The sequence below is a fragment of the Sturnus vulgaris genome, chromosome 3 (assembly GCF_052056855.1).
Source record: "Sturnus vulgaris isolate bStuVul1 chromosome 3, bStuVul1.hap1, whole genome shotgun sequence".
NCBI classification, from domain to species: Eukaryota; Metazoa; Chordata; class Aves; order Passeriformes; family Sturnidae; genus Sturnus; species Sturnus vulgaris.
In genome coordinates, this window is record NC_142245.1 from 3879224 (window position 1) to 3905653 (window position 26430).

At 36.8% G+C, this 26430-nt stretch overlaps 1 protein-coding gene across 9 annotated transcripts in view; it reads left to right on the plus strand.

Moving 5' to 3' along the window:
- Positions 1-26430, plus strand: part of USP34 (ubiquitin specific peptidase 34) — a 109918-nt gene that overhangs the window by 44372 nt on the left and 39116 nt on the right. For 6 of the 9 annotated variants that reach the window (XM_014895088.2, XM_014895094.2, XM_088160747.1 and 3 more), the window contains exons 9-36: positions 2404-2485; positions 2575-2667; positions 4591-4716; positions 5115-5244; positions 5818-5853; positions 6206-6336; positions 6787-7403; positions 8472-8686; positions 10384-10499; positions 10585-10712; positions 11997-12086; positions 12860-12955; positions 14045-14127; positions 14680-14834; positions 15705-15818; positions 16469-16568; positions 16689-16848; positions 17264-17390; positions 17488-17635; positions 19160-19260; positions 19594-19803; positions 20402-20527; positions 21252-21374; positions 21491-21574; positions 21898-21984; positions 22808-23008; positions 24389-24471; positions 25552-25592. In XM_014895088.2, the coding sequence (XP_014750574.2) occupies positions 2404-2485; positions 2575-2667; positions 4591-4716; positions 5115-5244; positions 5818-5853; positions 6206-6336; positions 6787-7403; positions 8472-8686; positions 10384-10499; positions 10585-10712; positions 11997-12086; positions 12860-12955; positions 14045-14127; positions 14680-14834; positions 15705-15818; positions 16469-16568; positions 16689-16848; positions 17264-17390; positions 17488-17635; positions 19160-19260; positions 19594-19803; positions 20402-20527; positions 21252-21374; positions 21491-21574; positions 21898-21984; positions 22808-23008; positions 24389-24471; positions 25552-25592 (3803 nt within the window). The remainder of the gene's footprint in view (positions 1-2403; positions 2486-2574; positions 2668-4590; positions 4717-5114; positions 5245-5817; positions 5854-6205; positions 6337-6786; positions 7404-8471; positions 8687-10383; positions 10500-10584; positions 10713-11996; positions 12087-12859; positions 12956-14044; positions 14128-14679; positions 14835-15704; positions 15819-16468; positions 16569-16688; positions 16849-17263; positions 17391-17487; positions 17636-19159; positions 19261-19593; positions 19804-20401; positions 20528-21251; positions 21375-21490; positions 21575-21897; positions 21985-22807; positions 23009-24388; positions 24472-25551; positions 25593-26430) is intronic. The other 3 variants (XM_014895089.2, XM_014895096.2, XM_014895090.2) reach the window with 2 other exon arrangements.

Genomic DNA, 26430 nt, shown 5'->3' on the forward strand with positions numbered 1-26430 from the left:
CAATTATTAAATCCATGAAAAACAGCTGATACATGTTAATCCCAAGGTGAATTTTCTTACTCCTAAAGTCTGTCCAATTTGGATATCTAATTTGTGAAACCATTCCTTATGCTGCTACTTTCATGTGAGAGGGAAAAGCACATCTATGCATAATGCATGATTTTCACTCTCACCATTTCCTTTAATACAAAAGAGTAAATTTTTTCAGGAGAACCTTTGCTGAAATGGAAATATTCAGGAAAGAAGACAGACACCCTTAATTTACACTGAAATTAGCTTTTTTTGGTGAATCCTTGAATCTGATATTGTAAATATATTCCTTAGTAAATGAGAGAACAAAACACTTTGTGGGAATAATAACTTGATCATTTTAAAAGGTACTGATTGCTGATTTTCTGGGAGGAGTAATTCTCTCTGGGAAGCATAAGGGTTTCATTCTGCCTTGCACAAGGGTCCTCTTGTTTTTGGTCATCCTCAACAAATCCATCTCAAATGCACATTTACCTTCAGAAATCTGAGATGTTGTTTTACCAGAGTTGAGCTCACCAGAAGGATAAAGGGTTTGTTACTGCTGAGAATACATCCATTAAAAAAAGGCATTCCTTCAGAAGAATTATCTGTGGTTTTTCAGAGTAAACATGGTGTGAATTAGACAGAGAGAACTACCATGGTAATTTAATAAAAAGTGAAGGAACTTGCTCTAGAGGAGAGCTTTTGTTCTTTCCTTTGGAATGGTTAAAATGCAGTATATGACTGGATCCAAACCTAATGGATATTGTGCCATGAGCAGGAGGGTTTGGATAAAGAGACCCCATGAGGATTGTGTCCTTTCATACTGGCATTGCCAGTGAGCCTGGCAGTGGTTATTTATCTGGGATTCCTTCTCATAGCTACAGGTTGAAAAATTCAGATACAAGAAGAAAAGAAAGGTCTTTCTTTCAGACTTGGTTAGACAGAAATCCAAGCTCTGACTGGGTCAGAAATGTGCAACATGTGCCCAAGTTTGGTGTTTGGGTGGGCATTGTTTGGGTGCTGGGGAGAGTTGGGTTTTGGTTTGGTTTTGAAATGAGGCTGTGGGAAGTTTTGGACATCTTGGATTCATGGAACAGATGTAGTTTATCTTTTCAATCCCTCTTTGAGCAGATCCTCTGTCAAACTGACTTCACAGTGTGAAACTCATTTATTGATAAGCCATAAATGATAACTGTTGGCAAACTTTTGTACTTTGCAGGCCAGCCATTCCTTAAATGTTGTGGGATATTATCTTTGAACAATGTGAGAATATTTGATTCCCAGCGTCCTGGAATTAAAAGAGAACAATGTAGAAATGTTGTGGAGTAACAAACTTTGCTCCTTGAGCTCAGCCATGAGGATCAGGCATTTCAAAACAATGGAAGCACTTGGCAGTGTGCCCCTGAGTAGTGAATCCTGTTTGCAAAACCTACAAAGGCAATCTCTTTTTACCTAGAGAATCTTGATTCCTTCTTGAGGATGATAAAGATTGGCAATCCTGGATTTTAATAGTGACCCTGAATGGGACATGGGGGGAAGTGGTAAAAAGAACTCTTCCTCAAATCCTCTAAGGCACCCCCTCCCTCCATCCTCTGCTCCCAGAGCACTGTTATTCCAGGGCCATTTAAACCAAAAACTGGGCTTTAAATACTCTGATGTCCTGGAATTGTTTCTGGTGCCAAAATCAGGGTAAACAAACATTTGCTTGAAGAGAAGCGCTGCCCTTTCCAGACAGGGCAGTGCTTTGTGGAAATTCAGCTTTTGTTTTGGAAAACTCAATTTTCTTGTCCTGCTCAGTTTGAATATTTGTTTAAGGAATGGGTAAAGTTCCCTGTTGGTATGGATGAGCAGAGTGAGAATTTGGAAGTACCTGTGTGCTGCATGTGTGTAAATATGACCGTGGTGAACATAGTTAAGGAGAGTTGCTATTTGTGTAAGAGAATCTAAAAATATATCCGTGGCTTTCTTAAGAAAATAATTTCTATCACTCTCACCTTTAGCTACATTTCAATACTTCTGGAATTTCATTATAAACTTTAATTAAATAGCAGTGTCAAAATTTACCTGTGAGGTCTTTGGAATTATTTGCACATGGTCTGTTGAACATTAACTAATAAAATTAGTAGAATTTTTGGTTATGCTTGCTGATGATCCAGAGGGGAAATGTTGATATTTATTGCCATTAGTCTTCCAGGTATAGAAAAAAAAATGGAAATAATTTGCTTCCTGCTTGGAAAAAATGAGCATTGACTGTGGTTTGTGTTCAGAAGGTTTTTGTGCCCTCACTACAACTGCAGATATCAACTTGCAGGATGTGCTGTGCTAGAGAAGAGCACAGAGTAAATATTCCAGGCAGATCATTTTATATTTCCACTCTCTTTTCATCTCCAGGTCAATTGCAAAAGAACTTGCAGATTGGCTTATCAGCAACAATGTAGTTGAGCACATTTTTGGACCAAATTTACATATAGAGGTTTGTATTCAATCATTATTAATTTGGTATAAACACGGAGCATTAACTTGTTCTAGTAAATCTTTCCTCACTGTGTTCTCACTTTGCAGATCATCAAACAGTGCCAAGTGATTCTGAATTTTCTTGCAGCTGAAGGGAGGCTTAGTACTCAACATATAGACTGTATTTGGGCTGCTGCACAGGTATATACTGAATTTTTATAATTGCAGGAGTGATTTAAAAAAAAATAGAAAATAAGTTGATTTTGTTTCTTAAAGTTGAGTTTTTTTGCTTTTTCTTGGCTGTCTGAGCGTTTTGCTGACCAAAATGTCAGGTTAGGTAACTGCCACAGTTGCTGGGTTTTTGATTAGATGCAAAAAATCACCCTGGCTGCTTTTATACAAGGAAAGAAATGGAGTTGTGTAGCAAGGACAGAGTGTTTTCACTGAGAATGGGGATGAAGGTTGGAGGGTAGTTGCAATATTTTTACTGTTGTATTAAATTGCCTTGCTCCTGTGTATTGTAGCTTCCATTTCTGGTACTCCTGGTGGGAACAATCAGATGAAAATTGTGGCAGTCGAGTTTACAGCTCTGCTCCTCTGCTGGTGTTCAAATCTATTGAAGACACTGAAATTTTATTTTTTGCTTGCTAAAGCTGGAAGCTCTGATAGGCTTTTTGCCTTCAGAAAGATTTATTTGTGTGCTACTTTTAATGGGTCACTGTGCTTGTAATTTTAGGTTGTGACATTTTTTTATTTAGAGGATTTGAATACAATAGGCATGAGCAGGCCTAGGGAACACACTGTTATAACAGGTTAGGATTTAAAGAGGGTTTTTTATGTGTCCAATATTTCTTTGTCATTTATTTCAATCAAACACACATTCTGAAACCAGTGTGGTCCATTGTCATTAAAACATGCAGCTGGAATGTTAATTAAATGCTCATTGGAACAGCATTTGCTCCAACATTTTTCTGTGTCAGAGTAATTAATAATTGGTTATTTCACACTACATTTTAAAACAATATATTCACTTGCTTGATGTTTCCACACAGTATGTCACACACGGTTAGACCTTTGGATTTTTTAAATATATTTTATACTGCTTTAGGAATAACATAATTACCTAATTTTGATAATACTTTTACAGTTTCATTTTTTTGACATAGTGCTATTTTCAAAATACGTTTGATCCCAGAATTAAGGATATCCTGATTGCTTCCTGTCAAAGGCTTAAATCTCTAACATCGTTTAAAAGGCTGACACCTTTAGACTGAAAGAATAGAAGGCCTTAGGGTGTATTTTCCACTTTTTAAATGAGTGTTTAGACAAATAAATTGAAAGTTATCTCAAGATGTTTAAATGCATCTTTGTGTAGAACCCCCATGATTTCATTTCACTGTCAGTCCTGTGAAAGTTGGCCTGTACACAGTAAATTGCTGACACAGATATTTTAATGCCAAGAAGGCAAAATAAAATAAATCATGAAAAAAATCCCTTTGAGGTGTGTGATAACCAACGTGAGAATTTTTTTTTCTAGAAGTTTCCTGTTACCATTATTTTACTTTTTGAATAACAACATCCATACAAATGTAATGAAACTCTTTTAAGTGACTGTGAAAAGCAGCATTTAACCAAAGAGGAATCATCCAGGAGCACTGTCACTTTCATGTGGAAATACAGTAGTTAGCTGAACATATTGTCATATTTTTTGACATCCATCACTGAAAAGACAAAAGAATTCTTTATAATCCTCACACAGTCTATTCCTAAGTAGTCTTTATTTGTATTTACCACTGCTAATGAGGTAATCATTGCAAATCCTGCTTCCCTCAAGATTTAGCATATAAACTGATAATTCAGAGGTTGTATTTAAGTTCAAATATAAAACAAACTTCCAGTTCTTCTTTCCACCTGATCTCTCAGAACTAGACCTAAGGAAGGAACTGTTGCATTTGATTTGTGTGTTTTCAGGCTTTACAGTGTCAAAATTGCAAATCTGCTGGAGTTTGAAATTATTTGACAGCTGCTTCCTGAGAATTTGTACAAATACGTTTATTTGCTGCAATATTTGATGTATTTGTTTATTTTGCTGTTCTTGTTGCCTTCTCTTTTTTTACCTTGTAGCTGAAGCATTGCAGTCGTTACATACACGACTTGTTTCCTTCTTTGATTAAAAACTTGGACCCTGTCCCACTTAGACACCTTCTTAACCTCGTGTCAACTCTTCATCCCAGTGCTCACACTGAACAGGTAAAGACAAGGCCAGCAACATCACTGGCATGACAAAGCAATTAAATGAGAGTGTTAATTAACCATGATGCATTTGTGTCCCTAAAGGAATATTCACTAATGCAGAAAGGAGGGGGGGGGGGACTCTGTGAGTAAAGTTGTCGTGTTTCTTTAGTTACACCTTTCCTGGCTTTTGAAGGAGAATTTTTAGAGATTTTCAAAGACTGCAAAACCGCTGATGGAAGACTTCAACTTCCTGTCTGAAGTTAGAATGTGTTTCACACATTACTTAGTTGATTTGTTTATTTTGATGAGTTTATTTTGATGAGCTGTAGTTTTAGCATAGAGAAAAATGAACAGTGGATCTTTATATCCAAAACCTGCTTCTTAATGGAACTTTTCCCTCATTTTCTTTCCAGACCTTGTATTTGGCATCCATGCTGATCAAAGCCCTGTGGAATAATGCACTGGCAGCTAAGGCTCAGCTGTCAAAACAAAGCTCCTTTGCATCTTTACTGAGTACCAACCTGCCCATGGGAAACAAAAAAGGTGCGTGGTTATTCAGTAGATCTGGTGTTAAATTTGGAATTTTCATAGTCTCCATGTTGAGTTTGGACAAAAAAGCAGGTATAGAACTTTCTCCTTTAAGTATTTTTAAAAAGTGTCATGCTGGTATATTTTTCCAGCAGAACTTGAGGCTGTAGATGAAAGCATGAAAAGTCTGTGAGTGCTTTTGGAAAGCTTTGTGTTTCAGATCCATTCTGTTTGTCTAGCTAGAGTAGTCTATATTCTTCTTTTTAATTCAGAAAATGATCCATAACTATTCTTGTTCTGCTGCACATCTGTAACTTAATAGCTACACAAAATCTTATAAAAGCTTACTTTTTATCTACTTTTTAGTATTACATGCTGTTTCTGATTTGGTGATTTTTTATTTTTTTTTTACTTGACTGTGTATTTCCCCACAGTCATTACTAAAGGTGCTTCCAAGCCATTTTACTGTAGTTTCCCTTTCTCTTTGTGGTTTTCATAAAAACTGCTGGTTTTATGTATCGTAGACAACTATATGCTGGCAAAATGATTTTTAGTCACTTATTTTCCTGTCCTGCTTTTTTCTTTCAGAAGAAGAGGAGCTCAGAAGAGCAGCCCCTTCCCCTTGTAAGTATAGTTTTAGTTGTACCCCACAATCTGGCTCATTTGATTCTGCAGTGCTTTTGAATTTGGAACAGAATTAAATTTGAAATTCTGTTCTTAGGAGAAATCAAGTGAAATGATGTTTTGAGTAGAATCTAGGAAATTTGTGTAACTATGGCAAGAAGAGACATCAAAATATAAACTTGGTAAATGCTCATTACTCTAAACAAAATTTTTAGTGTTTAGGTATACATTGTTGAAGTTATATCCCTGTTTGCTGGAAGAATGCTCAATATTTGAGGCAGATTTATGCAATGCAGTTACATTCCAGTAATTACCTGTCAGAGAGTAAGTGGGAAATGTGGTTTTGAATTAGGGTCACCAGCAGCAAGCCCTCAAAGTAGTGACAACAGTGACACCCATCAGAGTGGAGGCAGTGACATTGAAATGGAGGAGCAGCTGATGAACAGAACAAAACACGTCCAGCAGCGACTTTCGGACACAGAGGTAAGAGTGTGAGTCTGGGAATTTTCTTCCTGAGTTGCCTGTTATTACCTATAAAAATGATGATTTATCTGTGCTTGTTTTAAAACCACCTCAGCCAAATGTATTCCTGCATTTCAGCTGTGTTTCAGTTAGGTTAATCTCTAGTAATGGGCAGCAAGATGTTGTTTTTGTGTCACACCGAGGCTCTGTGCACACGCAGAGTCTGCACATGCATCCTGTTAGCAACAAAGTGATGCAAAAAATCAATTATTAAATCTGAATCTTGCTTGGAGCATTTTGTCATCAGCAACCAAATTGAGAAGGAACGAATGGAAACTTGTAGATGTGACACATTTCCTCCTAAAGGAAGAATGATTCTTGAATGATGATAATGATGATATTAATTATGTATTTCCAGTGGTGCTTTATTTTTCCACCAATTTTAAAAAAAACCTCCTAAAATCATTTCAGGAATCCATGCAAGGAAGCTCTGATGAGACAGCCAACAGTGGTGAGGATGGCAGCAGTGGGCCTGGGAGCAGCAGTGGCCACAGTGACGGATCCAGCAACGAGGCCAACTCCAGTCACGCCAGCCAGTCCGCCGGCAGCCCCGGCAGCGAGGTGCAGTCGGAAGACATCGCGGATATCGAGGCTCTCAAAGAGGAGGACGACGAAGAGGAAGAAGACAGGAGTCACAACGCCCAGAAAAGCAGTAGGAGCACAGATCTACGAGGCAGGAAACTGGAATCACAAGCAGGCATTTGCCTGGGGGATGCCCCGGGGGCAGCAGAGAGGAGCGGTGCCAGTAACGGGGCGGGCAAGGAGCACGTGTTTAACACGGACGCCGTGCCGCCCGTGGACAATCGCATCCGCATGCTCGATGCCTGCTCCCATGCTGAGGATACAGAGCACGACATGGCAGGAGAAATGAGCACTGCTCACATTTCACAAGGCTCTCAAGATTCCTGTATAACTCACACAGGGGACTTCCTTGGGGAAACCATTGGGAATGAATTATTTAACTGTCGGCAGTTCATTGGGCCCCAGCACCACCACCACCACCATCACCACCACCATCACCACGATGGGTAGGTAGCTTGGCATTTCTTCTGACTCCTTCCATTGTAATGGGTTAGTTCACTACTTAATTAGTGGCTTGTCTTCATTTTCTTTTGCCTTTACTTAGAGTCAAGATTAAAAACACGAAGGAGATGGATTTCTCATTCAGACTTGATTTTTTATTAAATCTTCTTTATGGTACAGAGAGTTCTTGCAGTACTTCTAGCTACCAGCTAAAAGCGAGCAAAATGGAGGCAAATCTAGTTAGTTACAAGGTCCTTTAAAGCTAAACAGTCCAATGAAGAGTTAACACCTATATTATTTATCCTTTTGACCCAATAACCAAACTCTTGTGACTCAGTGCAGCACCAACTATCCAACCAAAACTACTGCCTGAAAGCATGAAGAAAAAAGAAGACAAAGAGACAATAGCCAAGAACATCCATCTTGCCCCATACCTATTACTATATTCTAAAGCCCCAAATTCAAAACCCTTCACCATATGAAATAACACACTTCTATTCAAGCTACACACCCATGATTCTAATTGCATCACTCTAATTTGGAAGCCTTCTCCTGTGTCACAAGTCAAAAGCAATGTTCCCTTGGGGGTCAGTGTCAGAAAGCACAGAAAGTTCAAAACTCCCAGGCTTCTGGGTTCCAACATTTCATAACAGAAATAAAAGTGGTAGTGGGCAGAAATTGGTGTATGGACATTTTGCTGTAGCTCAGGGTAATTTTGTCTCACAGAGATGATTGTTATCACAGGGAGTTACACAAATACATGATTTGTTAACATCTGATTAAAGGTTTCTCTTAAGTTTTGGTATTGAATAAATAAGACAGCATTTAAGAAAATGTTAAAAACGTTTTCCACAGTGCTGCATTTAGTTAACATTAAGAAGCCAACTCAGTCATCATGCTAGTGAGACCTTCAGTTAACTTACCTCTAATTGTTTTTCCAATTCATACAAGGGCTGCTGTTCAAACACATGATTCATCCTGACTTTAGCTGTAGGGAGATGTCTGCTCACTTGTAGTCTGCTATAAACAACTTCCTCTTTGATATTGTCCATTCTGATATTCTTCTTTTACAGGCATATGGTTGATGATATGCTTAGTGCAGATGATGTCAGCTGCAGTAGTTCTCAAGTCAGTGCAAAATCAGAGAAAAATATGGCAGATTTTGATGGGGAAGAGTCTGGCTGTGAAGAAGAGCTTGTACAGATTAATTCCCATGCTGAGCTGACATCTCATCTTCAGCAGCACCTCCCAAACCTGGCCTCTATCTATCATGAACATCTGAGTCAAGGTAAGAGTGATGAAAGAAAAACTGAAAAACTTAGTTTGTCATTTTGAATAAGTCTCCAGTAATTAAAATAATGAAATGATTTTAACCATTTATTTGTATTTGTCTGAAGAAACCATGACTGCTGAGAACTTAATGTTTCTCCAAGAGATTCATTTTTGTATCTGTGTTCCTTTGTCAACACAGAAACATTCATTTGTGTTTAGCTGTGTTTCAGTTGTGTTTGTCTTTTTAAATCCCCCACCTTCCCATTTCCTCTGGAGCTTTGAATGCAAGTTAAAACAAATAAAAGCACAAGGAACCTAGTAAGTGTTTTTTCTAATAGGCTGTTTAAGTGTAAAGAAAGGTGGTACTGAAATGAAAGATTCTCTGTGTTTTCCACTCTGAAACTTTCTGCAATTTTAGTGCTGGTGGGTCCACATTACTGTGATTTTTTTACCTTTGACATAATAAATTAACCTATAAATGAATTAACCATAATGGGCTCTAGAGAAGATAATTCTGGAAAAATGACTTAAAATACGACTTGATACTTTTGGGATTTTGCTGTAAAGGGCATTTTATGCTGTTTCATCTTACACTGCCAAATCTTCTGGTTTACTTCAGGGTGCAATTTAAGATGCTCCTAAAACACTTCTCAAGAATTATATCATCTTTCCATATGCTGTTTTGGCAGCTTTATTTTCTTTTTTACCCTCTTCTTAAACATAAGGGAGAGCAGGGATGGTGAAGAGTTCATGTTTTTCTTCACTGACCTGCAAGAACCAAATTTGCTCTCAACCAGCAGACAGCAAAGCCAGTGCTGTTTTTATATTTCCCTGAAGTGATTGAATAAGAAGTTTTTATGATAATAATTTTAGCCTGACATTGAAAATTTCCTTTTTTTTTTCTACACTGCCGAGTTGAATAAACTATTAAAAACTTCATAAATCTATAAATCAGCAATTTTTTTTCAGTATTTTCCATAGATACTGCGTGTCTAATAACTGAAGATTCAAATTACTGGTTGAGCATGAGGCCTTCAGTGCAGTTTATTTTTGACACCCCTAGTTTTACATGTGCAAATAATTACAGTCTGAATTTTCTACTTGACTTTGCTGTTCCATGAAAATAGTATTAAATAGTAGATGAATGAATGGTGCCAGCTGTGGGCACAGAGAGGAAAGAAAATGTCTATCAGTGTTTATGAAAACATGATGAGTTTCTAAAGTCCTGCACTTTGATGTTGTAGCACATGGAAAAATGGTGTTTGTTTTCCCTGGTTTTTAGTTGGATGGAGGGAATCCTGTAGTAGGAGGAGAATTTATTGAAATGAGCTCCATCCCTGTGTTCCTTCCATGGTGGTTATGGAGATAACTCCCTTTGGACCATGGCACCACAGAAAGGCTTAAGAAATATATTAATTACAATATGAATTAAATTAAAAAGCAGTTTCATCTGCAGTTCTTCAGTGCTGTTTTTCATTGCACTTTGCCATTAGCCAAAAGCAGTGTAAATATTGGCCCAACTGCCCTGTTGGTTTCTGGTATGGTCTTTCAAGAAGCCATATATTAAAAAAAGGCTGCAATTACAATGTTGTTGCACTTTGAAATAGGCAAGTTAACAAATAAAACATGCTGCTGTTTGTGCACTTAGGGAAGAATGTTCAATTCAGATGGTTCCTTCTCTTTGTTCACTAATGGTCTTTCTATTTTGTGCAGGACCAGCAGTTCACAAACACCAGTACAACAGCAATGCAGTGACTGACATTAATTTGGATAATGTTTGTAAGAAAGGAAATACCCTGCTCTGGGATCTGGTCCAGGATGAAGATGCAGTGAGTCGAATACCAGACAACACTGTTGTTAAAAAAGAAAAGAAATACATATAATATTCATTGACCTTTCTTTTTCTTGCTGTAGATTCATCTCTCTGAAGGGTTAATAAATGAGGCAGAGAAGCTGCTCTGCTCTTTAGTGTGCTGGTTCACTGACAGACAGATTCGAATGAGATTTATTGAAGGCTGCTTAGAAAATTTAGCAAACAACAGGTAACTTCAATCATAAATTATCTGTTTAAGTTTCTTATTTTTGCAACATACCAGAAATCCAAGTTGGCTGTAACAGTTATTTCATTTTACAGGAAGACAACATAAACTAGGCAAAAGCAAAAGAACAAAAACAGTTTCCAGTGTGTTGTGGATGTTTGTGATGCTCCATTTCTTTTTGTTTTGGTGTCCTGAATTTCTCATTTTGTTGCATTTGTCTGCTCTCCCTTGTGCCAGAGGTTATTGCATTCCTGCCTTTGGTAAAATCAGATCTGAAGCTCAGTCAGTCAGGGGCAAGGTCAGCATTTTGGCCTAAGCACTTTATACTGAATATTCAGATTCTACACACAGGTGGCTGAGGAACAGACAAGTTCTTTTCCACTAAGTCTGTTATGGGGTCAAATTTCTGTGAGGAAGGAACACCCTGACCTCAGATAACTTGATTTAATACCAGCCAAAGCTGTGATATTGTACTGGGGAAAGTGGAATTTGTTTTCATGGTACAAATGACTGCTGGACATCACCTGCTTTGTTATGGTGTTACCTTTTTGCTGAGAACTGCATTTGTGAGATGAGTTACAAACATGCTGAGAGATGAATCTCAGCTGTGTGTCCAAGGAGTTACATGTAAAGAAATGGAAGGAAGTGTAGTTCAGCTTCAGAAAACTTCTTGGTTGACTTGATGGGAGATTTCACAAGCACAGAAAGGACGTGGAGCCTGTTGGAGCACATGCAGAGAAGTTGAGAGGGATGGAACCCCTCTCCTGTGAGGAAAGGGTGAGAGAATTGGGAGTGTTGAGCCTGGAAAAGAGAACCTTCAGTCACATAATTGTGGCCACCCAGTACTGAAAAGACCTACATGAAACCAAGAGAGAGATTTTTTACAAAGGCCTGGAATGACTGGACAAGGGGGAATGGCTTCAAACTGAAAGAAAGTAGATTTAGATTAGATAAAAGGAAAAAAATGGTTGATTGTGAAGGTGGTGAGGCCCTGGCTCAGGTTTCCCAGAGAAGCTGTGGCTGCCCCATCCCTGGAAATGTCCAAGGCCAGGCTGAACAGGGCTTGGAGCAACCTGGGACAGTGGAAGGTGTCCCTGCCCATGGCAGGGGGTAAATGAGGTGATTTTTAAAGTCCCTTCCATCCCAAATCACTGGGATTTAGAATTTACAGCACTTTCCTTTAGTGCCTTCCTTTGGTTTGCTCACAGAACCTGAGCTTCTCAAAGGAATTTTTCAATCATTTCAGTTTTGTAACAATCACATGTTGTCATTGTTTTTCTCCCTCAGATCTGTAGTAGTTTCACTTCGTCTTCTTCCCAAACTATTTGGAACATTTCAACAATTTGGGAGCAGCTATGATACACATTGGATAACAATGTAAGTAAGCCCCTGTCCCAACAATGCTGGCATTTAGGGAGATCTTTGGTGTATAAAAACCTTTGAGAATTGAAGATAATACAGAGTACAGCATTCCTTAGCAGAACAAACCATGTAACTGCCTGCTGTAACTGGAGAATAGACTGACAGAACTTCTGAAAAGCTGACAGTGATTATCAGCAAGTTTTTTTGGCCTTTTTGACATGGCATTTAAACATATGCCCAGTGTTTAGTCATTAAGTCAAAAGTATAAATAATATCAATATTAGCTTCTAATTGTATAGTTAGGCCTTAAAAGACCTTGTAACAAACAAGATACAGCTCCATTTTATCATTTTTAACTTATTAGCTAAAAATACTGTAAAACTCACTATACTATAAATAAAAATTAATAAGCAACTAAGTCCAAACACAGAAATAATGTCTCTCGTGCTTCAATCTCAACTCTATCTAAAAACAACAACAAAAAAAAGAAGTTAGCCACTAATACTGAGTTAGACTTTTCTGAATTAGGGCATTTAGGAACAGTTTTCATGGGCTCAAAAGGGAGTGTTCTGTCAGTCCTATGCCTGAAAAATAACATTAAGAAACCTTAAAGATTGCAAGGAAGAAGAGAGGACAGTACAACTGCTGAATTCATGGTAGATGAAAAACGGAATGTTTCCTTTGGGGTTACATGTGTGCCATTTTCCTCTAACAGCTCTCTGCTTTCTGTGGCTTTTCTGATCTTTTTAAGCAAACCATAATACTTTCTGTCCTTTAAATTGCCACAGGTGGGCAGAGAAAGAACTAAATATGATGAAACTTTTCTTTGATAATTTGGTACACTACATCCAAGCAGTCAGGGAGGGAAGACACAAGCATGCACTGTAAGTACACAGCTGACTTGGGAGTGTTTGATATTTTATGGTTTAAACCATTTCTGCTTTCTTCTCTTCCTGCTGAGGTGGTCTTGTAAGTAAATATTTTCTATAGGGATATTTCCTGCTTAGGGAGATAAAAGTATGTAAAAACATTTAAAATAGCTCCTTTTTCTTAAAAAAACCCCAACTCTTGTCATTTTTTGTTAGACATTATGTTGTACGTTTGTGTGTGCAAATAAAACATGAAAGTTTTGATATTCAAGTTAATTTAAAGTGATTTCATATTCTAGGACTATTCAAATGTTTTAGTTTTAAAATTTGTCGTTAGCCTTTGCATAATTGTTTTTGTTTGAATACATCCATCTGCACTTTCTAATCTGTGTGATTAAAATCAGGTATATATAAACAAGCAATGTAATTTCCAGCTCCTCAGTCCTAGAGGAAGAGACCCTTCATGTTTTGACAGATGTCAAAGTCAATATGGGCACCCACATCTGAAAAATGTTGCTATTTCTGGGTCCAATTTAACTTCTTTAAAGCTAACTTCACCCTTTGTATTAATGTTGCTTTATTGAGGAATTACTTAGGAAGGTGGGATGCTTTAAATTCAGGTAAAAGAAGAAATTGTTCAGTTCCTTTTACCATCAAGCTTTTACTGTATAAATAGAAATAAAATAAATATTTTTATATAAGTTATGAAAATATTTTTATAAAGAATATGTATCATTTGGAATTGGAAATTCAGAGTAGAAATATCAGCATTTTACAACTTAGGGGAAAAAATAAGGTCGATCTTGCAAGGTGACAAAACAATACACTTGAATTGGACTGTAAGACAAAAAACTTACTTGATCTGTCCCCCTTCTGAATTCCCAACAAAAAAAGGACTTTATCTGTGGTGTCATTCTGCTCTTTGGGGTGGTTCTGCAACATCTTCAGCTGGGGTTTGATCCATACACTGAACTAGAAATTCAGAAAGAAACTTGTAAGAAACAATTATTTATGCATTTAAGAGGCACGTGGATGAGTAGGGCAAAAGTTATGGCAATAAACAACAAAAGAAACTTTCATTTTTTTGTCCCAATTTTCATTTAGATACAGCCACAGTGCAGAGGTTCAGGTTCGTCTTCAATTCCTCACGTGTGTGTTTTCAACTCTGGGATCTCCAGATCACTTCAGTGAGTATTTGAGGTTATTTTGCCACAGAGAAGCATCCCCAGAGTAAGGCAAAAATACTTCTTAGTAATCCATGTCAGCTTAATATGTTATTTTAAACACATTATTTAAATCTCTCAGACAGTTTCAAAAGAAGGAAGATTTTCTGGCAAAAGCACAGAACCAACATTGGAGTTCAAATTCTATGAGAAAAAATTTTCATGTTCTCTGTGCTGCAGTTTTTCTAAATAATGGGATTGTAGTAATTACTAAAGGAAGATAATACATTATGTACTTATGGGCTTTGGTTTGTATCCATAATGTTCCCAGAGATCTGCATTCCAAAAAAAAATAATTCTTTTTATTTTAATACTGTCAGAAATTAATTTTCCTTATGAAGAAAGAAATTACTCTTTTTCCAATTGATATTTGGGTGGTCTCACTATAGATATTGTCATGACACATTTATATGCTGTCACCCGACAGAAATATTCTGATTTTTCTGCACATTCTTGGGTTTTACGGAATATTTGATGTTATAAAGGAATAATTTAAAAATCCTTCCCTAATTGTAGGGTTGAGTTTAGAGCAAGTGGACATCCTGTGGCACTGCTTAGTAGAAGATTCTGAATGTTATGATGATGCACTACACTGGTTCTTGAATCAAGTCAGGAGTAAAGACCAGCATGCCATGGGCATGGAGACTTACAAGCATCTTTTTTTGGAAAAGGTATGGACAGAATTAATTGTAACTTTCTCATTCCAATAAGAATGTTTCATTCCATATCAATACTGTTTAATATCTAAATTGTTTCTATGGAAATCATCTCTTCAGTAGTCCACGAGGGCCCTGCTTGTCATGCAAAGGTTTTTGGCTGCTTGGAGACAGGAGGGAAATGGATTAGTGGGAATTCTTTTCATACTGCAATTTACCTGAGTGCTTTTTTTTTTTTACAAATAGCTCTTATGTTCTATCTGCAGCTGTGTTGTAGCACTTTATTTTAATTTGGAAGAAAAATAGCACAAAACTATAGTTTTCTTTATGCTCTACAGCTCAACCTGACTGAAAAATGGATTTTTCTTTTTGGGAGGGGCCAATAAATATCAGCCATACAGCCACTGAAAAGACAAAATTGGGAGCAGAGCTTTCTCCAAAGTCTTCCATCCATCTGTTTTGACAAATGACATTACAAAGTGGATAGATTGTGCAATAATTAATGTAGTCTAGTTCTTTCCCAAGGTTACACAGGTTTTTTGTCTAGTTTTGCACACGTGTAAGTTTTTTTGGATGGGCATCACATGCTAACAAATTCTCCTGCTGTTGATGAGTTAAGCAGCTGATGTTAAAATGAAATAACTTTTTTTCCCCTCTGCACTGTTACACTTCAGATCAGTGGTGAACTGTTTAAGCCAATTATAGTTGATTTTTTTATTGTATCTAAAACTCAAGGTATGATCTTTTTCAAGAACAATTCTATTTGAACTATTACATTTAAATATGATTAATAACAACAATGAATAGTAATAACAGTGCTAATGAAATAAATACCCTATGATTGCTCTCTGTTCCAGCACTGACATTTTTTTTGCATTTGTTTAGATGCCACAGCTAAAACCTGAAACTATCAGCATGACTGGCCTAAACCTCTTCCAGCATTTGTGTAATTTGGCTCGACTGGCTACAAGTGCTTATGATGGTGGCTCCAACTCCGAGGTGAGCCTGGATTCTGTCTCTTGTTTTTCTTCTCTCTGCCACATGTGGATTTTGTCCCTCAAGGCAAAGATAGGAAAGCACAAAAAAAGTGATACCTGTTGCACTTTACCATGTTTTATCATAACTGAACCGTATCCAACCTCGAGTTTAAAAACAGATTTGTAAAATTTACTTATCTAGTGAAGAAGAGTCAAATTCTGTTAGCCATACTTAACTCTGACTAGAAATCTGTTGTAAAATGTGTCTCAATTTATATATTATGTGCTTTAGAAGTTTTTTATCCAGAGCAATTACCTCATAAATAAAATTATGTTTAGAATATATTCTTCGGATTGATTTGAGGCAATTTTTTTCTTGCAATGAATATTGATTATAATTAGGGTTTTATGGCTTCATTTGAAAGTACTCTTGTTTGTCAAAAATGGAAATTCACTATTTTGGATTTCAGCCAGTTCTCCTCATGTTTCTGACTTTGTAAAAATGTTCCTGAAAAATTCAGAGTTTTGTAATAATTGGTGTTTGTGGTGATGACAGTGCAAGCAGTAGAGAAAATGAGATATTGTTGGTGATTGAGTCAAGACCTAAAAAGAATGTCTCAGATCAGAAGACCCTCACTCCCAATAAAATAATGAGGCAATGTTTTATTTCAGTTGTGTGGCATGGACCAGTTCTGGGGCATTGCCTTAAGGGCACAGTCTGGTGATGTCAGTCGAGCAGCCATCCAGTACATCAATTCTTACTACATCAACGGTACCAACTTCAATTTTAATCTTTTTTTCTGTTTAAAGTGTTTTAAAGAATACCCAGCACTATCCTTTCATTGATTGTTCCAAAGCTGTGCCTATAAATTAACTTGAACTGGTATTACAGGTAAAACTGGTCTGGAAAAAGAACAGGAATTTATTAGCAAGTGTATGGAGAGTCTGATGATAGCTTCGAGTAACCTGGAGCAAGACTCTCATTCCAGTCTGACCATTATTGAAAGAGGGCTCTTAATGCTGAAAACACACCTGGAGGCTTTTAGGAGAAGGTAAAAAACTCTATTGATATGTTTGGATGAAGAATTTATTTCTATTCCTCTTACCATAATGAGTGTGTTAAGAGTGATTATTAATTTAAGGAATGGTTTCTTTGTGGATAGGAAGGACAGTAGGGAATAATTGTGAAAGGTAATAAATAAAGTTTAAACAGTACAAGAGTTGGCCCTTGTTCATCTGTAAATATGTGTGGATGTGTTTGTGTTTCCCCATCCCTCACCAAAGAAACTTCTCTAAAAGTTATTTTAATTTTATTTGAAAAACAGCAAGAATGTCAATAACTTCCTCTTACTGAAAAAAAAATCAAAACAACTATTTGCAGGTTTTATCTTTCTCTCATCAGCAAACATTTGTGTTCAATAGGCTTTGACAAAACCACTTTTTCCATGTTTTTCCCTGCTTCCTAAGGTTTGCATATCACCTGAGACAGTGGCAGATTGAAGGCACTGGCATCAGCAGTCACTTGAAAGCCCTGAGTGACAAACAGTCACTCCCTCTAAGGATTGTCTGTCAGCCAGCTGGACTTCCTGACAAGGTGAGTGAAAATTCCTTTTCCAGGCACACCCCACCCTGTTAAATGTTAATAATTCCATAGCTCTCTTGGGTAAATAAAACACCTATTTTTCTTTCAGATGACCATAGAAATGTACCCTAGTGATCAGGTGGCTGATCTCAGAGCAGAAGTCACACATTGGTATGAAAATTTGCAGAAGGAGCAGATAAATCAGCAAGCACAGCTTCAGGAGTTTGGCCAAAGCAGTCGCAAAGGGGATTTTCCTGGTGAGCTGTTCCTCCCTGGAGATTTTGCCTTTCCAACTGAAATGATTGTGGGATTTTTTTTTTTCCCCCCAGATATCCCAGCTAAGCAAGCATTATGATTTATTTTCTTTAGCTGTAGTTCTAATTAATATCACCCTCACTTCTAATTAATAATGTTGTTTCTTAAGCACTACCATTTATTTTAAATAGCCAAGAAAATGTAAATCCTGTAAGTCCTGAAATCTGTCCAAATTCCATTTTCCAATAGATTTTCCCCCACATTTTTTTTCTTGTTGTTTGAATTATGTTATTTTCTGTAAATGGAAATTCTGTTGCACACGACTTGATAAAAGTCTGCATTTCTGTATTTCATCTGATTCATGCATTTCTGGCTCTGCCATTGATTCAGAGTTTGAAGCCACAATTCAAATTCATAATTTATGCTCTGTATGCATGTATTCCAGTCAGGTGGAAGATTTTCCTTACTCCTGCAATTGCTTTTTAATTTATGGTCATCCTGTAGCAGAAATGATTCTTCATCCTGCTTTGAGGCTCCTAATTTGGAATGTCACCTTGCTTTGTATAGTGAATATGCATCCTTTTGTTGTTCCCTCTTAGTGTGTTTGTGAGTGAATGAAAATTTCTGCTTTATCCTTCAGGAGGATGTTTCCTAAATCCTCTTTATGTTATATATTACAGCATTCTTATCAGTTATTGCTGTTCAAAATGTTTTCTGAATTAATTTTATATTTCCTCGGTTTTTCTTTCTCATTGTAAGCATGAGTTAGCATGTAATGAATAATTCTCTGAATAAATTCTGTCCATGAACAGCTCTTTCCAACACTACTATTAGTATATGTTTAAACATGATTCAGACTTGCTTCTCACAGTTTAACAACTTCTAAAAAATATGTTTTAATGAGAAACATTTTGGACACATTAATTGCCTTCTTTTTAAAATCCTTTTCCAGCCACTCAGCAGCAGCAGTTTTAGTAAAGAAGCTCTCTTGTTTTCCACCACACAGCAAAAAATATTTATCTTTATTGTAACTGGCATTTTAGAAACATGTGGTTATGTTGGGCAAAGTGTGCATGTAAGAAGAGAGGCTTGGTTGTCTGCACCAAATGGAATTCAATTCTTAATCTTTTTAATTGTTCAGGTTTCTTGTTCAGTGTTGAGTTCTTTGCAGGCTGTTTTCAGTTTTTCCCTTCTGAAATGGATGTGACTTCTTTGGTTCCCACTTATATTTAAGTAAGATTAATCACAAGTGTGTGGTACAAGGGGATTTTGATGATCACAATCATTTTCCATTATCCTTCTGTGGCATAGTGTCATTTGCTGCAGAATATGGAAGATGTATTTAAATTTGTGTTATAAACACTTTCCACTACAAAGCTGGGGGACCTGATGTTGAAAAGGTTATTTGTGAATACAAGTAAATTTAGTTTAATGCAATAACCACTTTTCTTAAGGAAATGACATCAAGCTTTTGTGAAACTGAAACGATGATTCCAGAATTTTGCTGAACTGAGCTTTTATCCTAGGTGGCCTCATGGGACCTGTGAGAATGATTTCATCTGGGCATGAACTGACAACTGACTATGATGAGAAAACTCTCCATGAGTTGGGCTTTAAGGACATGCAGGTACTGCAGACAGTGGCCAGGATTTCCCTTTGTGCTCTGCAGCTGAGTGCTGGACATGGCAGGGCTGGCTGTGATCCCTCTGTGGGGTGTGACCAGCTCAGGACTGGAGTGTCCCCAACCTCAGGGGCAGGATCAGGAGTGCAGCTACACCACGAATGCCTTAAGTGAAAGCAAACCCAAACTTCATTGGTGGCAATTGCTGAAAATGCTGCAAAGTAAAGATTTGACTACAAAAAAAAACCCAACCTGTGTTGAATTTTTAAATTCTGATTCTTGTGAAAACATTCCATGATTGTCATTAAATTGTCTGCTCCTTGTCTCTGCCTGTTGCAGATGGTGTTTGTATCCCTGGGTGCCCCCAGGAGAGAAAGGAAAGGTGAAGGTGTCCAGCTCCCAGCTTCCTGCCTACCTCCTCCTCACAAGGACAACATTCCAATGCTTTTACTCCTGCAAGAACCTCATCTTACCACCCTGTTTGATTTGTTAGAGATGCTGGCCTCTTTTAAGCCTCCTTCTGGAGAAGTGGCTATGGAAGATAGTGAGGTAATTTAGAGTAATTTTATTAAAACAATTGCATTTGAGTCTTATTTAATTAGATCTGGTTTTCCTCTGTAGCCTCTTTTTTGTCTACTCTGTTTATTGCCTGCTTATTCACAAATTTTCCTTTTTACTTAGCTGATATATTTCAATGTTCTAAATCTTTTGGAAGCTATAAAAACAATTCTTAACAAACAATACTGATTATTTAAGTGGACATGGTGACAAATAATGGGAATTGGCTTGAAGAAAGATTTGTAAAGTTTTATTGAAAAAACCCAAGCTTTGTCTTGTGTGCCATCATTTGTTTGAGGGAAATCAAATCATATATACTAGATTTGAATCTGCAATTTATTTATAAGTTTTATCTGTATTTAAATTTTTCAAAATATGGGATCATATTTTGGGATCATTGAATATGGGATCATTGAAAGATCATGTAATTTAGTATCTTGCAAGTTCTTCAATTATCACGTGCTAATTATGGATTTAGTTATTAGATAGGAAACAGCTTTTTAATTACAAATACATACAGTTTTGGGCTTTGAAATGTCATTTTCTCAATGAAGTTCACAGTAAGAATGGTTGTGGTTTGCTTTGTCAGAGTGCAAGGTGTGAAGAGCTCCATCTCCATGCAGAAAACTTATCCAGACGTGTCTGGGAACTGTTAATGCTCCTACCAACGTGCCCTAATATGCTGCAGGCATTCCAGAATATTTCTGATGAGCAGGTGAACAAAGTTTTACATGTTTATCTTTGTTATACTTGAATTTTTTAGCATTCAGTGTTCTGGTTGAATTTTCCCCAAAATAGGAATGTTATATAGCAAATATGTTAAGTGTGCTGAGAGAAGAGTAATGCTAATAAATCTGAAACTAAACTGAGATGTCAGCTTAGCTCCCAAAACTGCTGTTATCATTTATTTTCAAAATTCATTTTTTAAATTAAAAGAATAGTCAGTACTAATGATCACAATCTTTTTTTCTTGGATTGAAAGAGCAGTTTCTTCAGCTGCAGCCTGGCTTTAACACTGTGGCTGTTGTGATATTGATACTTCTGCACTCTTCCCTCAGTTCACAGCCTGGGCTGCTTGGAAGCACAGTTGATTTCTTGTCCTGCAGATCAAAATATGATTCAATCTCTTTAAAAGAGGTTGAAATTATATCCAAACAGATTTTAGATATTACAGCTCTTTATGCACATATGCATCAAAATTTTGGTGGCAGTCACAGTGTGACATTTGCTTTCCTCTAATTTAAAATTGTATTTTAACATACAATAACGTTGCCTTTTCATTATTCAGATTGTTCATCATGTATAGAAATATACTTGAAACAGATAAAATTAAACCCCAAATAATTTGTCCGTGCCACATGAAAAATCCTCTCCCTGAATTTTTAGATAGATGAGCAATACATATAATTGTATTAATTTTTTTTTTTTCATCTTTTAAGGGTAATGATGGCTTTAGCTGGAAGGACCTTCTACGAATAAAAAGTGCCCATAAACTTTTGTATGCCCTGGAAATTATTGAAGCTTTGGGAAAGCCCAACAGGAGGATAAGACGTGAATCTACGGTAATTCTCTTGCACAAAATGTCTGTGTTTCTCTGAACCAAAGCATACAGTGATGATTTATTTTATAATATTATAATTCTTCAGCTGTTTTTACAATTAATCTTATTTATCTTTAGGGAAGTTACAGTGATCTTTACCCAGACTCAGATGATTCAAGTGAAGATCAAATAGAAAACAGTAAAAACACGTGGAGCTGCAAGGTTTGTTTTTCCTACAGTATTCCATGATACTTAAGACAGTTTTTCAAGAGAGATATAAAATAAAAACCCATTTAAAACATTATCTATCCTAAAATCTTTTATCTCAAATTTGGGGATAACATTTGCAAGTTTTTCTGTGTTACCAGGTTTGTAAATTTGTTGTAGCCATGTACAATTATTTCATTTGTTTTCATAAAATATCCAGCTGAATAGTTCATAATTTTTTTTTTTTTAATTTCTAAAGCTTAGCTTGATATCTAACTGATCTTAGTGGTATTTCTGTATCTGCTTTTTCTCTCATTGGTTCCATAATATATTTACAGTTTGTTGCTGCTGGAGGGCTCCAACAGTTACTGGAAATTTTCAATTCTGGAATTCTAGAGCCTAAGGAGCAGGAATCCTGGACTGTGGTAGGTGTTAATTCACCTTTTCTCTCCAAAAGAACATTTTTGTTATTTGTAAAGACTTTTAATACTTAGAGCCTTTGTTACAATTATTTTTCTGCTGTGAAATAGTTTGATTCTCTGATTGAAACCACCGAAGTCCGTGTAGTAGCATCTTTTTTTGGAATATTTTGTATATATATACTTCTGCATTTTTAGGTTTTAAAGCCACCCTTCCTGGTTTTCTATGGATTTTGTGGAGGATTGTCCATTCTTAAAATTGTAGAACTTAAAATTGTAGCTCATGGAACTTTAGAGGGGAAAAAACCCTGTGTTCCTTCCTCAGGAATGATTGCAACTGCATTGATATTACCATAACAGATCATACTTCTTTAAAGAAGTCAAAAGTAGCCAAACAAGAGTGGAGTATTTATTTTTGCTCTTTTTTTCTACTTACTTTAGGGAAGGTTGTTATTTGGAAAATTATTTATTATAGCCTATATTAAAAGCAGTAATTTGTTCATTATCTTTCTCTTGTGTAAGAGGCCATGAAATACCATTTTCCCTTGCTGTCAGTGGGACAATTAGCCTTAGTGGCTGTACTGTTAATAAAGACATTTTTCAATCATGAACATGTTATATAAGAATGGCTAATATAATCTTTTTCATTCTTATTTTATCATTAGTTTGAGCTAGATTCAAGTCAATTCTAGTTTTTTTCTCCTTGATACCTTGCTGATGTTTTCAGTTGCAAATTCCATAGCGGGCATTGAATGAAATATTAAATAATAATAATAATAATAAAATAATCCCCTCAGAATTGAAGATTTCTTTTCCTTCCCCTTCACAGTGGCAGCTGGACTGCCTTGCTTGTTTGCTGAAGCTCATCTGCCAGTTTGCAGTGGATCCCTCAGATCTGGATTTGGCTTATCACGATGTCTTTGCCTGGTCTGGGGTAGCAGAGAGCCACAGGAAAAGGACGTGGCCAGGCAAATCCAGGAAAACAACAAGTGACCACGTGAAGGGCCTGCATATCCCTCGGCTGACAGAGGTAGGAGACAGACAGAGCTTCTGGGAGCTTTAGAAAACAATTCCTTTCCTAAAAGACTCAATGTAAAGTCCTTATTTTAGTAATAAAATTATGCAGTGGATTAGTTAGTAGTGCTAATTGTATCAATAATATAAGTGATGTCTTACTTGTTCTCTGGAAAAGTATTTGAATGGATTTAAACCTCATATCCAAAAGGTGTTTTGGTGATTGGTGAGCACATTAATTGGGAATTCAGAATTCCAGTGCTTTGTCCCTGTTTCTTAGATGTTGTTCCCTAAATCGATCAATCCTTTTTTACAGTAGCATATTATTATTAAATTATGGTTACAACATGAGCTGCCCTTGTCCTTGCTAAATCCATTTTGGATTCCTTTAAGAAACACTAAAATAACTTTATTAAGGATATCTGAATGAGTGTGAACTTAGCTGCAGCTGTAAAACCTTCCTGCCAGATTCCTGCATGCTGATTTCCTAAAGCAGGCCAAGCACATGGAATATTTTGGCATCAGGGAAAATGTTCATTGTAAATCGACTTTCTTGGGCACAGGACCAGCTGTGACTGCCAAAAAAAAGTGCAGGTCTGAACTCTGAGCTGGAGCCAGACCTCTCCCTTTGTTATACCTGGAAAGACCTTAACTATTCCATAAATATCAGCCATTTGTGACAAAACAAATCTCTCAATCACCAGGGCCACTGTCATACAGGGAACTTACCAAGTGTATTTCATTTTTTTAACATGTAAATGCTGCTGTCGCTTTCTCTAACGGGTTTTAAATTTTTAGTTGTCAGTTGATTAATATTCTTGATTGCTGTGGATTTGATATTTAAATATTTTAAGATTTTCTTCAGACTTGGATTTTAAAATTCTGTGTAGTGTGTCAGGTTTGCTAAAGATGAATATTTTAAGAGAGTGTTTAGTCGATAAAAAGTGTTGATCACAGAGATAGGCAAAATTTAAGTGTCCAGCCTCATCCTCAGTCCTGTCTCCTCAAACCTCAGGTTTTGAAAAGGCTGAGAAGTTTGTGCTTAAAAAAATACCGTGTTTTTACTAAAAGGATTGAATAAATGGTTGATTTTCCTATGCAGTTAAATTGTCTTCCTTAGAGAATGAAATTTTAGCATCTAGACCTAGTCAGTGAAACATGGGATTTTAGCTCTACTTTAATAAAACCAATAAATTGTTAACTGTGAAGATGCTGTGATTTGCCTTTGGCTCTTCCTCTTCTGCACAGGTGGGTTTATTTAGATTCACACAGTGTGTATAATTAAAAAAACAGATCAAAAAAAAAAAGCTTGTTGTTATATTAACTTGTTTTTTTTTTTTTTTTCTTTTTTTTTTTCTTTTTTTTTTTTTTTTTCTTTCGACTTCAATTTTTAAAGGTGTTTCTTGTACTTGTCCAGGGAACCAGTTTGATTCAGCGACTTATGTCAGTTGCTTATACATATGACAACTTGGCACCTAGGTACAATATCTTTTTATTTTTGTGATAAAGCTGATCGAGTGTGCGCATTTTCATCGCTGCTTTACTTCACGACTCCAGGGCTCTTCCAGCTGTGGTCCCCGTTGACAGCCACATGAGAAATTGAATTTTACAGGCTCTAAACTTGCTTTTCTTAGTCACCTCCTGCACTTGCAGAGAGGAGAGGGGTGAGAACTCTGTGGTCAGGGTGTAAGGCATGGATGTATGAACTAGAAATGACGGAAATTCTCATGCCAAAATCTCCATTTTCTCCGGAGCGTTCTCAATTTCAGGGCAGCTTAAAGGAGAAATTAAAAGAAATTCACTTTCATGTTGTTTAGTAGTCTGCCAGTTTTGACTTAGTTTTTCCATCCTGCTGATACTGAAGGCAAAATCTGACCTATTGGAGATTTTGGTCCTGTTGCCTTTTTGTCCTGAGAAAAGCAATTCTGTGTAAGGCTGCATTGTGGCAGTCAGACTGATGCTGGAGAGGTCAGGTTTTTGTTACATTGGTGTTGTAGAATTGATTCCAAGTGATGGGTAGTTGTTTTACCATATTTTAAAAATATTATTAAGGACATTCAGAATATTTCCAGTCTGCAAGTGTGCTTAACTTTGACCTCTAGTTAAGTTGCAGGAATAATTTTCAAGTATATATGCTGTATTTCTGGTTTCATAACCTTTTATTGTAGTTAATAAAAAATGGAAGTAAATACAAACATTTGAAGTTTGCAAATGTTTATTCAGATGTGGTTTCTTTATGAAGAAAATTAGATTTCTTCTGTATGGGTTAGCTCTTAGCTCTGACATCTCTATTTTGGATAAAATAAAGGGACTGTGGGTGCTTCTTGACTTTTAATCCTGTAGTCAGTAAAGCTTTATGGGGGTGACCTAAAGGTTCTCATAGTTTTATTATTGTTGCTAATTTTGAATACTGCAAACAATGAATCCTTTTAAGATGAATGATTTTCCAAATGGTTACTTAAGAGTAACTGTGTTTGCCTTGTGTGTACTTGTATTTCTGAGTTATAATCTGTTCTGTTCTGTGATAAAATTCAAATGATTTTCTCTTCTTCCCATCAGGGTGTTGAAGGCTCAGTCTGATCACAGGTCAAGGCATGAAGGTCAGTGCTGCTAAACAGCTGTGTCAGGAACTAATAATAGGGACAGCAAATTGATGATAATTTATGATTTGGATTTATTCCACCCTAAGAATGCTGGAAAATCGTTTTACTCTAAGGAAATATCCGTGGTTTGAGTGAAATCCAGTCCAGGTTTTCCCCGATCTAATTTTAGGCCTAAGTCCAGTCCGGGTTTTCCCCCCAGTCTGGATTCAGGGTGAAATCAGGTCATGGTTATTCCCTGATCCACTTTCCAAGGGAAATCCAGTCCAGGTTTTTCCCTGAGCCACTTCCCAGGAAAAATCCGGTCTGGTTTTCCTTCAATCCTAATTCCAGGTGAAATCCAGTCCAGTTTTCCTTCAATCCTAATTCCAGGTGAAATCTGGTGTGGGTTTTCTTCAGTCCTAATTCCAGGTGAAATCCAGTCCACATTTTCTTTCGGTCCTAATTCCAGGTGAAATCCAGTCTGGGTTTTCTTCAATCCTAATTCCAGGTGAACTCCAGTCCAGGTTTTCTCCCAATCAGCTTTCCTAGATCATTCCTGTCTGGGTTTTTCCCTCTCCTGTTTCTGGCTGAAATCTCATCCAGATTTTCCTGACCCATTTTCCTGGCTAAATCCCATCTAGATTTCCCCCATTCCTGCTCCCATCCCTGATCCCCAAACTTTATCTGAGATAAAGCATCACTAAGAAAGGGGAAAATTAAATTTTATTTTGGAAGTGAGGCTGAGGCAGGGGTTGAAAACATCTTCTGCTCAGTGAGGTTTCCCATAGGCAGCAGCTGCTTCCCTCATGCTGAAATATTTCTTATTGGGCTTGTGGCAGAAATTCCCTGTGAGAAT